The following is a 12,290-nucleotide window of genomic DNA, read 5'->3' as shown; positions in this document are numbered from 1 at the left end:
CCCTTCTGCTGGGGTGGGAAGAGGCGCGAGGTACGGGCTGTGATAGGACCTGCATCCCTGCTCCAGACTAGGCTGAGGGCGGCGGCCTCCCCCTCATTAAGTGGGCCTTCTCACCCTTCCAGCGCGGCCGAGGGGAAGGAGCCGGCTTCACTCACCGCCCAGGCTCACCTCAGGTGGGAACCCAGTCCCTCTCAGTCTTCATTGCTTCATCTGCCAAATAGGTCTCGACTGACCCACGAAGGAAGAGAATCGTACTGGGCCAACACTTACCCAGCTAAACACAGCTGTTTAGCTGAAGTTGGTTCCTCCTACGTGCCAAGGCCGTGGGCCTACAGTTAATGATGGTTTTACCAGAATGTTCCTTTTCGGGGTGCAGGGTTACAGGGAGGCCCAGTTCAAGTCTCCGTGTTTCCGGCTAAAGGACCAGCCACCATCTGCGCATCCCCATTTCGGTGGGAGGGGGGCGGGTTGGGCAGTAAACTGCCCCTTCCACAATCTAACAAGTGAAGCTGTTCAGTGTTCTCTCGCGTCCTGCCCCTGCTAAGACGCGTGTGTTTGTGCGGGTGTGTTTGTGTGTGTTTTAGGGAGAATGGGGTCCTCCCCAAGGGCGGCCGGCTTAGCTGCCCAGGGGAGGTGCCCTGCTCCGGCCTTCTGGACCCCGCAGCGGGGCGGGCCAGGACTCCACGTGTTCTCCTACACCCCGGGTTTCCACCGCGAAGGAAGCTGGCCCGCCTTGGTGCCCGGCCGCCGGGTGCCGACGCCTCCCCGGCTCTGCACCAGCCCCGCGGGGAGCCCGGGCTCACGCTGCGGGTGGTCGGGGCCCTCCGCTGGCCATCGAACTCCGATTTCCAGGTGGAAAGCGGCGCCTCGCGGCCCTGCAGCTAAAAGCAGGCCGCGGTGGGGAGGCGGGCCGAGTCGGGCGGCCTGCGGCGGGCGGCGGCGGGCTTCGGCGGAGGCTCCCTCCCGGCACCTGGGGAGAGCGGCGGCCCGCGCGCCGGGCCCGGTGGGCCGGGTGCTCACCTGCCGCTTGCGGAGGGCGGGGGAGGGGCGGTGAGGAGGCGGGGCCGGGCGCGGCAGGCCAATTGGGAGAGGACGTTCAGCCCCCGCTAAATTCTCCCTGGAAAGTGGAGGGTGGGGTCCGGGGGGGGCCGGTGGAGTTCAAAGCTTGGGAGCCGTGGGAGGCCTTGGTGGGGGCCGGAGCCGCCCAGGGACTGTCGCGGACGCAGAGTCCGGAACAGAGGAACTGCAGGACGCCGGCCCCACCCCAGCGGCCTCTCCCATCCCGGGCTCTCCCGGGCCGTCGGCCCCTCATCGCTAGCTCGACGGCGCCACCTGCTGGACGTTGGTCCCCACGTCCGGCGCTCCTGGGGCCGAGGCTCTCGGAGGCTGCGACTCTCTGGGCCTCTCGGGCGGGAGAGCGGCGGGAGGGGAATGAGCGCCCACCTCGCGTCCAGGAGCTTCGGAACCAGCGACAGCCGAACCGCCTCTAAAAATATATTGTGGGGTCAGAAAGACCCAAGCTGGTGAAAATAGCTTCTCGCCGCGCCCCTTCCATTGGGCCCAACATTTCTGCCACTGGGTTCCACCCAGGGGTGAGGAGATCGTGCTGAAGCTGTCGGGGGAAGGGGGCGGGGCAAAGGGCGGGAGTTCAGGAGTCGCCCGCGGCTCCCGGTGACAGCGCAGCACAGCTGGAAGCCGCCTGGGGGAGGGGAGGGCTCCTCCTCGCGGATCCTTTTTGGGAGCGGGGGAGCGCAGACGCGCGCGAAGCAGCAGCTGCCTGCAGCGTTACAGGAGGGGTCCAAAAGCTGCGAAAGCCCCCAAGTATGGATTGTTTTTCTCCTCCCCCTTTTGCCTGCCACAGTCTAGGGCTGAAGTCCCCATCATTAGAGACAAGACTCATTTATTCTTTCCATGAACATTTATTGAGCACCTACTGTGTGCCAGGCACTGTGCTAGGCGCTGGGGATACATCAGTGACTAACACACAGTCCCTGTCCTTGAGGAGCTCACAGTCTATTGGAGGGGCAACATACATAAAAACACATAGCTAAGGAGCTACCATGTGCCAAGTGCTACAATGAGAGGTATAGGCCAAGTGCTGTGGGAGCCCAGAGGAAGGAGTAACACAGCGGCTGCTGGGGGGTGAGGAGAGTGTCTCCTGACTCCATTACACCATGGCAGAGGCAAGGATGTTGCTGCCATGTGACTCTGGTGAAAATGAACCTGTCTCCTGAGGGTCTCCGCCAGCCCTCTCCCATAACTAGATCAGCACAGGTGAGTTGACCAGATTAGCTAATTTAACACTTTGAATTAGGAAAAGAAACCGGACAGGGAAGTTTCTTTAGGGGCAGGGAATGTTCAAAGTAGTAACAAGTCTCAGGGGCAAGGCTGGGGGGTGGGGATGGGGGGTACCATGAGGGCACTGAACCAGGGAGGACTGGCCCCGGGCAGTGAAGCACCTGGGGTGAGTGCCTGTGCAGAGGGGAGGTCAGAGGTCACCAACCTCAGACTTTAGTCCCCATCTCTCCACCAGCTCAATCAGTAATGTTCACTGGTGCTCACTAGATGCTTCACATTGTGCCCTGCTCTGTGGGTGCTATGGCCCCCCACCCCTCAGAAGGGAACACACTAACTGGGGAGACAAAACAGGTCAAGTCATTGAAGATTTAAGTAACAGTTTGTGATTATAACAGAGAAGATGTCACAGGCTGTTCGCGATCAGTTGCCCAAAGAGTGGCAATAGCGGCGAATTTAGAATGAACTCATCTAAGGGTAGGCTGGTGTGGGGAAGCAGCTTCCACACATCAAGACTTACGGATGGGTTCGATTTAATCAGTACTAGCGGCGGGGGGTGGGGGGAGCACTCTGGCTGAGCAGAACCAAGTAAAGCAAAACAACAGAGGTGGGAAACTTCGAACAGAGGCAAGCTCAAAAGGCCAGCAAATCCCTGTGCCTGGGGAGCCATCCTTTAGGGGACAGGAAAACAAAGTGAGAGACAACTGGGAAGTCAGCTGGGACCTCCTGGGAAAGGGCCTTGCCAGGTCAAGGCCTTGGGGCCTCACTCTTGGGAATTACAACCCTGAGCTCCCCAAGTGCTCCCTCCTCCCTCCTCTAGGACCCCTGGCTGGCCTGGAGATTCAGCAAATACAGGGCTGGTGCTCAGCTGCCCCAACAGATCAGAGGCTCAGTATTCTGAGTATCACCCCTACCTACAGGTAGTGAGGGTCACTGAAGGGTTTTTAGCAGAGAAAGAGCAGAACGGGGGTGGGGAGGAATGAGACAAGTCACACTGTGGTGTGTGTTGATGTGTCTAGGAGAGCGGAGAGCTCTGGTAAGTCTGAGTTAGGCTGGAGGCCCCGGGAATGTGGAAGAAAGGCTAGATTTCAGAGACGTGGCGAACGGCCTGGACTTCAGAAGATGGGGGAGGGGACAGGGTCAAAGGAAGGCAGCCATCAGATGGCTCTGAAATGTCACGCTTAGAAGGTCAGGAAAATGGTGGCATAATGAACAGAAATAGGCAAGTCATGACAGCTTTTTGTTTTTTGAGGGGAAAGGTTGTGTGTGTGTGTGTAAAGACTTTAAAATTCATGTTTTAAAAATCCCTGTTTGCTAGAGGGGCTTGTGTTTGAGGCATGACAGGCATCTGGATGGAAATGTCCAGCCAGCCGCTCGAAATGTAAGCAGGAGCTGCCGCCCTCGACCTCAGACCCGTCCCCAAAGAGCCAAGCCAGAGCCAGAAGAACGGAGGAAAGCCTTTGGGGGGGGGGGCGCAGCAGGGTGGGGGGGAAGTAGTGTCACGAGCTGCCAGGGCTCTCGGGGGACGAGAACTGTGAAGAAGACATTTGATGTCAGGGAAGGGTATCAGTGACCTTCAGATGAGGAGTTCTGTGAAATCGGGGGTGGGGGAGGGGGGCAAGGCCACTCCCTAAACTGCCTAGCGCCTTTGTGCAAATTTTTTTTTAAGGTGACTCTTTTGCAGGATGTTTCACTTTCCACCATCAGGAATTTATCATAATAAACGGATTATATTAGAAAAAAAACATTTTAATACCAAGTGCTGGAGGTGTGTAATAAACACACCTGCACACCCATAAATGGTTCTTTCCAGAGAGAGAAGGGGACAAGAACAAGAAGAGAGTGGGAGAGAACACAGGAGGCTTGGCAGCGACCAGGGGAGGTAGTTAGTTCAAGTGGATGGTTTTCTACTGAGGACATAGCCAAGGGCCTGGGCACTGATTCACATTAACCAAATTCACCAGATAATAGAACTGTTTCTGAGGCTGACGCGTCTTAGCTCTTAGGCTCGCCCCCAGTTTGGCTGGAGAGAGGCAAGCTAATGCAAAGAAGGGGAAGGAGGAGTGAAGCCGAGGGGTTCACTTAGGAGAGGATGGGTTGAAACGTCCTCAGAAAGAGGGAAGATGGAAGCAGGGGACCGGGCAGAGACAGAAGGGTCATGCGGGCTCACATCCGCCGGCTCCTGTCTTCTCGGCAGAGAGTCAGGGCTAGGTGTGGGAGTCGGCGATGAGGGCCAACAGTCCGCTCGAGGTCTGCGGTAGCCATCGTGGGGAGGCGGGCTGGCAAACCTACAAGGTGAGTAGAAGGCAGGCTGGGCAGCGGGCGCGCACGGGCAGGAGGGGAGGCAGCCTCAGTGTCCGCTGCTCCACGGCTACCCCAGCCACGCCGGACAGCAGGGAGACACTGGGGCAAAACTAATGAAGAGGATCCCCGGGTCGTGGGGGGTGGGTAGGCCAGTGTGCCAGCAAAGGCTGGTATTACAGCCCAGGCCCTTGACGCAAACATTCAATTAAGCCAGCCCTGCGTGGGGACTTCGTATCTGGGTCCGACCCTGTCCCTTTGAACTCCGTCTTCCCCAGCACACACATCCGTCGAAACCCTCCTCCCCTGGATCTGCTCCAGCTCTGTGACATCTCTCCCAGTCTGGGGGATCCAGCCTGTACCCCATAGCCTCAGGGCAACTGAATGGTTTGTCCAAAGGGAACTAGAGAATGCTTTCCCTTAAGAAAAAAACCCACCATCTCTGCAGCTGACCCAGAAACACAGACCCTTGAAGACCTCACAGCTACACCCCCATCCTCCCCAAAGAAACAGAGATATAGACCCACGAGTACACACAAATACATACAGAGATATTCACATATGGGATAGGAAATTCCCCGTGGAGGGAACACAGACGGCGAAACAGCCCCACGAAAGGACTCTCCCCACAGAGCCCCTGCATCGGCCCCAGCCAGACTTCTCTGGAGGTTCTTTCTCCCTCCATCACCCAGTCAGCCCATTACCCTGACAAGAGCATATCCCCTAGTGCTCTTGAAGGCCATGGTCTGATGCCAGGGACGCTCAAACTGGGCATGGTGTGGCCACCGTGACACCGGGCAGGGGTCGGGAACAGGGGATCCGGTGTACTGAGATCCCACCAAAAAGTAAGGGCAGATGTCCTGCTTCAGTCAGTCTCTGCTAGAGGAAGTCCGTATGAAAAGGATGCTCAACTCGGCCTGGTGAGGCACGCTTCCCCCAGCCCGTTCATTTATATGTCATGGGGCTCCATCTTGATAAGAGAAGTGGGATTGAATGGGGAGAAGGAGGCAGGGGTTGGGGATCTGGTCAGCAGGTTCCCAGAGGTGGTCACACTAGGCTCAGCCATAAACACGGACCCTGAGCCTGAGGAGAGCTCAAGTTCAGCCACTGGAGTCAGCCCAACAGTGGGGCGGCTGGGAGAAGAGAAAGTCTGGTTCCCCAGAAGGCTCGGATTGTGGGAACCCCTTGAAACCACCTGGGTGGGAAGTGGCTGAAGGTGAGCCCGATCCCTCAGGAGCTCCCTCAGGGTCTCTTCGGGAACCAGCAGCCCCTCCATCGGGGCCCCAGTCACCATGCCCTGCACATACGAGGAGGGCCTCAGCGGCCCCTCCTTGACCCCAGAGGCTGCGGTGGCACCGGAAGTCCTGATGAAGGCGGCGATGACAGTCCCGGGGGGCTGAGGGCTGGGCCCGGCTGGTCCAGCCCCTGCAACAGAGGATGGCACCGGGTTGGTCGGAAGGTTAGCCCCAGCCAGAAGTTGGGGGAGACCACTGAGAATCAGTGGAGCCCCTGGTGCCGCCACCTGACTTTCTTGGAAACTGGTGTTCAGGGGGAAAGAGGCCTGCAGAGTGAAGGTGTCCTTGAAGGTCGAAGCCGGCGGAACGCTCTGAAGAACGAGCTGTGTGGAAGCAGCACTGGCAGGAGGCCCGCTGGTCAGCACTGTGGTCAGTGGGATCGTCTGGAGGGTCAAGGCGGAGCCCGACCCCACTGGGGCCACTCCCAGGTGGATGTTGCCGGGCACCGAAGAAGCACTGAGAAGAAACAGAAAGCAGGTTTGGTCAAGGCGGGAGGCATCTCCCAGCGGGGTGGGGAGGAGGGCGCAGGAGGGACAGAGCTGGCTGGAGGTGTCCTCTTCATTGCTGCATCAGCGAACGTCCGCTGAGCACTTAGTAGAGGTCAGGAATCAGCCCCAAGGACCGACATGTGGTACTTCCCTCCGTCTTCTGAACAGCCACGCACTGAGTAAGATTAATAATCTGATCTCTCAGCTTGAGGAAATGGAAGCACAGAGAGGTTAGGTAATGTGCCCGAGGCCACACAGCTAGTCGCAGGCACCCACATCTAGGCCTTCTGACACCAGAGCTCCTGTTCCTCACCACCCCTCAGAAGGGCACCTCGCCCGCGCCAGCCCACTCACTGAGTGCCACACACACAGAGCTCAAACCCGGCCTTCTCAGGGGAAATGTGGAGACACTTCACCTGGACAAGCAGCAGCAAGAGCTTTCCAGGGGGCTCTGGAGGGCCTGAGGGAAGCACAACAGGCATCTCTGTCACGTTCTCCGTTGCCACTTTTCTGCAGCGGAGGGGGCTAGGGGAGATGGGCCCTGACACGGAGGGCTCTGGTGACAGTTGGGGGAGCACTCTGAGATAACTGGAACACCCCCCAGCTGGTGACAGACGCCACACAGATCAAGGGCTGGCTTTGCCATTATTTTGGTGTGCAACCGTGGGCAAGTCACTTTTCCTCTCTTGACCAACAAGGACCCCACTGGCTTCCCAGGGATTCTGTGAGGTTCCCGTGAGACTGGAGATACAGCAGCACTCGGCAAGAGGTTGAGAACATCTCAACCCCACCGGACCAGAGGTACTCTGGGAAGACATGTAACGACTCTGGGGCCCTTACCTCACGGCTTTGGTGAGTCTGGCCTGGCTCTCTGGGAGAGAGGCCAGCACAGTAGAGGTAGTGGGGATCTCCTCATCTGTAGACAGTCCCAATTCCAGATTCGCAGACGGCGGTAAGCCAACATTCTGAACCTTTGGCTTCTCCCAGGAAGGGCCTCCCTTGCCCTGGGGAGCAGCTCTAGCCGAGACCCTGGAGCTGGCTCGCCGGGTGGTAGTGGTGGAGGAGGTTGAGGGAGTGGAGGCCTGAGGGGAGGCCGCCGTGACTTCAGTTCTCTCCTCATCGTCTTCGATCACCACTAGGTCCTTGGGCATCTCCTTAAACTGATACACCAGCCTCTGCCCTTCCACTTTGGCAAGGATGCCTCTTTGGTAGTAATATCTGGGGGGCAGAGGGCAGGGCGTGGGGAGTTAGGCAGGCACACACCGCCCTCCGGGGCAGGGCGAGCGGGCAGTGGAGGCTGGCCTGCCAGCCAGATGCGAGTCTCAAGTCAAGGGAAGAGGTAAAGCCAACTCTTGGACTTTGAAGGCTTTAATGAAATTTCTGAGGACCCCCCCCCCCAACTGCTGAGGATACGAAGGGCCATGAAAAGCCCTTTCAAATGCTAGCCCCACCCTGCTTTGGGGCAAAGAATCGGGGGGCCGGCAGAATGCCCTTCGTGGGGATGGGAGGCCCCAAAAGGCTCTTCTCTATAAAAAGAGAAAAAGCTAGGATGGAGCTGTAAGAGGGAGGGGACTGTGCCTCCCAGAAGGTGTCTGGGGACAGGCTTAGAGGCAAGCAGCACCGAGCATCAGCAGACCCTAAAGCAGGAAGGACGTCTTGGAGGAGAAGAGCTTGGTGAAGCCCCCAGGGCAGGGACTCAGCGCCCCAGCAGCTCCTACCTCAGTGCCCGCCCCATCGTCTCGTAGTTCATGTCAGGCTTGTTCTTCTGCTTCCCCCACAGCTTGGACACAGCTTTGGAGTCCACCAGCTTAAAGATGCCCTTCTCTCGCTGGGTCCACTTGATGTACTTCGGGCAGGTGTTCCTGTCCTGCAGAAGCGCGAGGAGGAACTCCCACAGGTAGATGGTGCTGCCTGCAGAGGGCCAGGTGGTGAGGAGCCACCCGGGCAACCCGACCCCCTTCCCACCCGGCCTGACTCCCAGCCCTACCTTTGCCATCCTTTGATTTCTTCCGTATGGGGATGCTGGGGTCAGTGACCGGTGAGGTACTGCGGTTGCCCTTTGTCTTCCGGACTGTGAGGAGAAGGCGGGGGGAGCAGGATGAGGCTGAGACCATACGGAGGGCTCCAGTGCAGGCTCCCGAGTGGGGTGCCACGGCGGATAACGAAGAACCAGGTCACTGGGGCCAGAGGCCCAGGATCCCTGTCTGCAACCCCAGCCTGCGCGTTCCTGCGCCTGCCCAATATCCCGCCCTCTTGCTGGGGCCCCAGAGATGCACCAGAACTCTACTGCCCGGATGGCCGTAAGTGTAGTGCTGTCGAATGAGTCACCCTTCGATGAACCCAACCCGCCTGGCCTGATTTGGGAAAGGAGAAGGCAGCCTAAAGGTGCAGCTGTCGTGCAGGTAAGCGTGAGACTGGGGTTTGGGTCACCACAGTGACAAAGCAGTATCGGGCAGTCCTTGCCTGAGTAAATCAATCACATTGGGGGCTTGGGAAAGCCCAAAGTCCTCTCGAACAAGCTCCACAAGGTCTGAGGAGGAAGATAAGCACACTGCATGAGGCATCTTTTACAGGCAGAGGGCCCCAGACGGCCAGGGACTGGCCAAGGGGTCAAGCCTGGTATCTGAACACCAGACTAGGATGCAACCCATTTGGGATCTTCAGCATTTCTGCACGAGTTTACACATAAGCTGGGCTGATAGGAGCAGCGTGGGAAACGTCATGGTTTGGGCAGGCCAACCAATGAGGCCAGGCTGTACAGAAGGACTTTTCATCCATCCCTGTCACACCAAAGAGCAGTCCTCTAAATGTGTCTATGAGCCTTGACCCACTCACCTCGGACAGTCTCACCGACCTGCCCCCTCCTACTGCAGCCCCCTGAAGACAGACAGACATACACACACACACGGGGGGTATAGCTCAGGGGTAGAGCATTTGACTGCCCACACACACACACACACACACACACACACACACATACACACACACACACACATACACACACATTCTCTCTCTCTCTCTCTCTCTTACTTCTCTTCTTTGATTTTCCAGTCTTCTTGGCACTTTCCTCTCTGGGGACCTTCTCCTCTAGACAGTGCCCCTCCTGGTCATCAGTGTCACCTGCCCCGTTCAGGGCATCAGGCTCAGAGACAGGAAACAGAGAGTTGGGCAGAGGGGCAGCTGGAGCAGGGTCTGCGTCCGGAAGCATTTCGGAGGTGCTGACTGCAAAGAGAAAGGCCTGAGGTGCCTGAGGCCCAGTGCAGGGCAGGAGTGTGGTCTCCCGGCACGTCAGAGGATGGGGGACTCCCGGGGAGGATGGATGAGCTGGCCCCCACGGCCCCAGATACAGGATACCCCTAAAAATGCCTCACGTGTCTCACACCACAAGGAGAGGAAACCTCTGCGGGGCTGTGGCCACGAGCTGGCCCCAATCACGGCTGCCACATTTACAGCCCACTGCTGGGAGTGGGGAAGTTCCAGGCAACACCCAGGGTAAAGGGCCACCTTGATTTCGTCATTCACTTGTTTTACAATGGGAAGGCGCCTCAGGTATCATTTAGTCCAATTCCTCCACTTTCCCGATAAGGAAACTGAGATCCAGAGATGCCAGGGCACGTGTCCAAGGTCACACAGCAAGCTGGCGCCTGGCACGTGGAGGCATGCAGTAAGTATTTGTTGAAGCCTGAGTGCACGTTAGTGACAGGGAAAGAACAGAAGTGCTGGGACTCTTAACTGGCAGCTTTAGGCTTTCTTTCCCCAACGGGATCCCAGCACCTCCTCGGGAGGAGGAGGGGCCGGAAGTCCTCCTGTCCATGAGTCAGGCCAAGGCCTGACGGGGAGTCGGGCCAGGAGCCTGCCCTGGGGGCCTTCTCGGGAGGTGGAGTGGAGGGGTGAGCTCCAAGCCTGGCACATTTCTAAATCATCCACACCCTGCATAGTCTTCCTGGGGGCCCTCGCAAGAGAGCAGAGGGGACCGAAGTCACCCTGGCAGATAGTACTCGGCCTTAAAAAGGAAGGAATTTCTGACATACGCTACAACATGGACAGACCCTGATGCCATGCTAAATGAAATAAGCCAGTCCCCAAAGACCACTACTGTGTGACTCCACTCCTGTCTCCTTTAAGGTCCCTATAGTAAGTAGTTCAAGTCATAGCGACAAAGAGTAGAGTGGTGGCTGCCAGGGGATGAGGGGAGGGGAGAATAGGGAGTGAGTATTTAATGGGCACAGAGTTTCAGTTTTGCAGGATGGAAGGTTCTGGAGGTGGATGATGGTGATGGCTGCCCAACAATACAAACGGACACTGAGGAATGGTGAAGGTAGTCAATTTTGTGTTATGTGTATTTTACCACAACTTAAAAATTGGAAAAGGAAACTCTCCCTGTCTACTGTTTCCCTGTCTCCAGTGCCCCCTGCCCCCGCACCATTCCTGCCCCAGCTCAAGAGCCTGTTTACGCAGCCATCAGTGGCTGTGGGCACGCATGCTTGCGAATCCAGTGCACGGAGGTGATATTTTCAAAGGGCATTTTTTGTTGCCTTGAGTTAAGGCACCAGGGTTCACACTTACAGATCTGCTTCTCATCCAGGATGTCGTTGGGAGCCTCGACATTGAGCAAGACTTCAGTGGCTGACATGCTTTGTGAGGTTGCTTCATTGTCATCTGGATCCAGGTTCCATGGTGTGGGGTGCGAGGTGAGCAGAAAACAAGTTCCCTCAGTGCTCAGGGCCGGGGCAGAGAGCTCATCAGGGTCAGCCCAGAGAACAGCGCTAACGAGCTGAGGGACTTGGAAGGGCTAGCGCACCGCCTACTGCAACTCCCCACCTTTTCTCTGCACTCACCCCAGCCAGTCCCCCCTCTACGCTTCCACGTCCCGCTCCATCTCGGAAGACCACGGATCCCCTGGGATGGTTTCCTCCTCTATGAGGTGGTACGACCTTTTGCTTGTCCTAACCACCCTATCTAATTCCCCACTCTGGGGCTCTGCCCTTGCTGCGTGGGGTCACTGAAAGCCACTGTGGGCTACTACAGTCCCTGAAGACAGAAGCCCTTTCTCTTCCACACTCCCCTGCCCAGGAATGAAACAAACCTGTCAGCAAAATACTGCCCTCCAGGATCTGATCCTGCGCCATGCACAAGGTCCCGTCTGTTATGATGCCATTGTGAACATCGTCCAGCTCCAGTCCTGAGTACAGATGGAGTAATTCGGGGTAGGGCACCTGCTCCACGATCACAGCTGGGAACACTGAGGGGTCTTCCAGCTACGGACAAGATAGGGATCTGGTTTAAAGCTCACCTGCCTCTGCCAGGAAAAAAAAAAAAAAAAAATCCGGCCCTTCTTACAATTCTTCATTCTTGGAGCCCCCGGGGCTGTCCTTTGTATGGGATGACATTGCTCTGGGTCCAACCTCACTAGGTGAGGCTTTGAGTAGCTTCCTGATGAACAGAGATGGGGTAGCTCTGCACCACCTGCACTTAATCAGGAGCAGACAGTTTTAATTGGTTGTAGTTCTGGGTTAATCCATGGCGAAGGTTAGCGCTCAGTCTATGAGAATGGTTAGGCTCCTTCACAGGCCAGTGGCAAAGGATTAGTCAATGGTGAGGGTGAAGGGCTCAGCCTACAGTCAGAGCTCGGGATCCAAGATTAGGGGCTCTGTGCACCTCTGAGGGTTCAGTCTCTGGCAATGAAGACGGAAGAACAGAGGCATTACAGAGGTGGGAGGTTGGGACCCAGCCCCTGTCTGGATGGGGAAGAGGGATCCAATTTCCAGCTTGATTCATTGGGTCCACTGCTCATGTGGAGGAGGAGGAGGAGCAGGGTTGTGGAGAAAGAGAAGGGGGACAGTGCCTGCATATGGTGGGTTTGAGGTACTTTTGAGATATTTAACATGGAGATACCTATCAGTGAGTCAAA

At 57.2% G+C, this 12,290-nt stretch overlaps 1 protein-coding gene across 4 annotated transcripts in view; it reads right to left on the bottom strand.

The window, feature by feature from the left end:
- Positions 1-1,899: 1,899 nt before the first annotated feature.
- The window catches only part of ELF4 (E74 like ETS transcription factor 4), a 41,718-nt gene continuing 31,327 nt past the window's right edge, over positions 1,900-12,290 (bottom strand). For all 4 annotated transcript variants that reach the window (XM_004780551.3, XM_013050008.2, XM_013050009.2 and 1 more), the window contains 7 exons: positions 11,466-11,637; positions 10,946-11,038; positions 9,410-9,601; positions 8,367-8,450; positions 8,098-8,290; positions 7,220-7,597; positions 1,900-6,347 (listed from right to left, as the gene is read on the bottom strand). In XM_004780551.3, coding sequence (XP_004780608.1) covers positions 5,546-6,347; positions 7,220-7,597; positions 8,098-8,290; positions 8,367-8,450; positions 9,410-9,601; positions 10,946-11,038; positions 11,466-11,637 — 1,914 coding nt within the window. In that variant the 3' untranslated portion in view covers positions 1,900-5,545. The remainder of the gene's footprint in view (positions 6,348-7,219; positions 7,598-8,097; positions 8,291-8,366; positions 8,451-9,409; positions 9,602-10,945; positions 11,039-11,465; positions 11,638-12,290) is intronic.

This window comes from Mustela putorius, unplaced genomic scaffold (assembly GCF_011764305.1).
Source record: "Mustela putorius furo isolate JIRA1106 unplaced genomic scaffold, ASM1176430v1.1 tig00003899_pilon_pilon_pilon, whole genome shotgun sequence".
NCBI lineage: Eukaryota > Metazoa > Chordata > Mammalia > Carnivora > Mustelidae > Mustela > Mustela putorius.
Note: the sequence above shows the minus strand (reverse complement) of the source record. Positions and strands in the feature narration are given on the sequence as shown.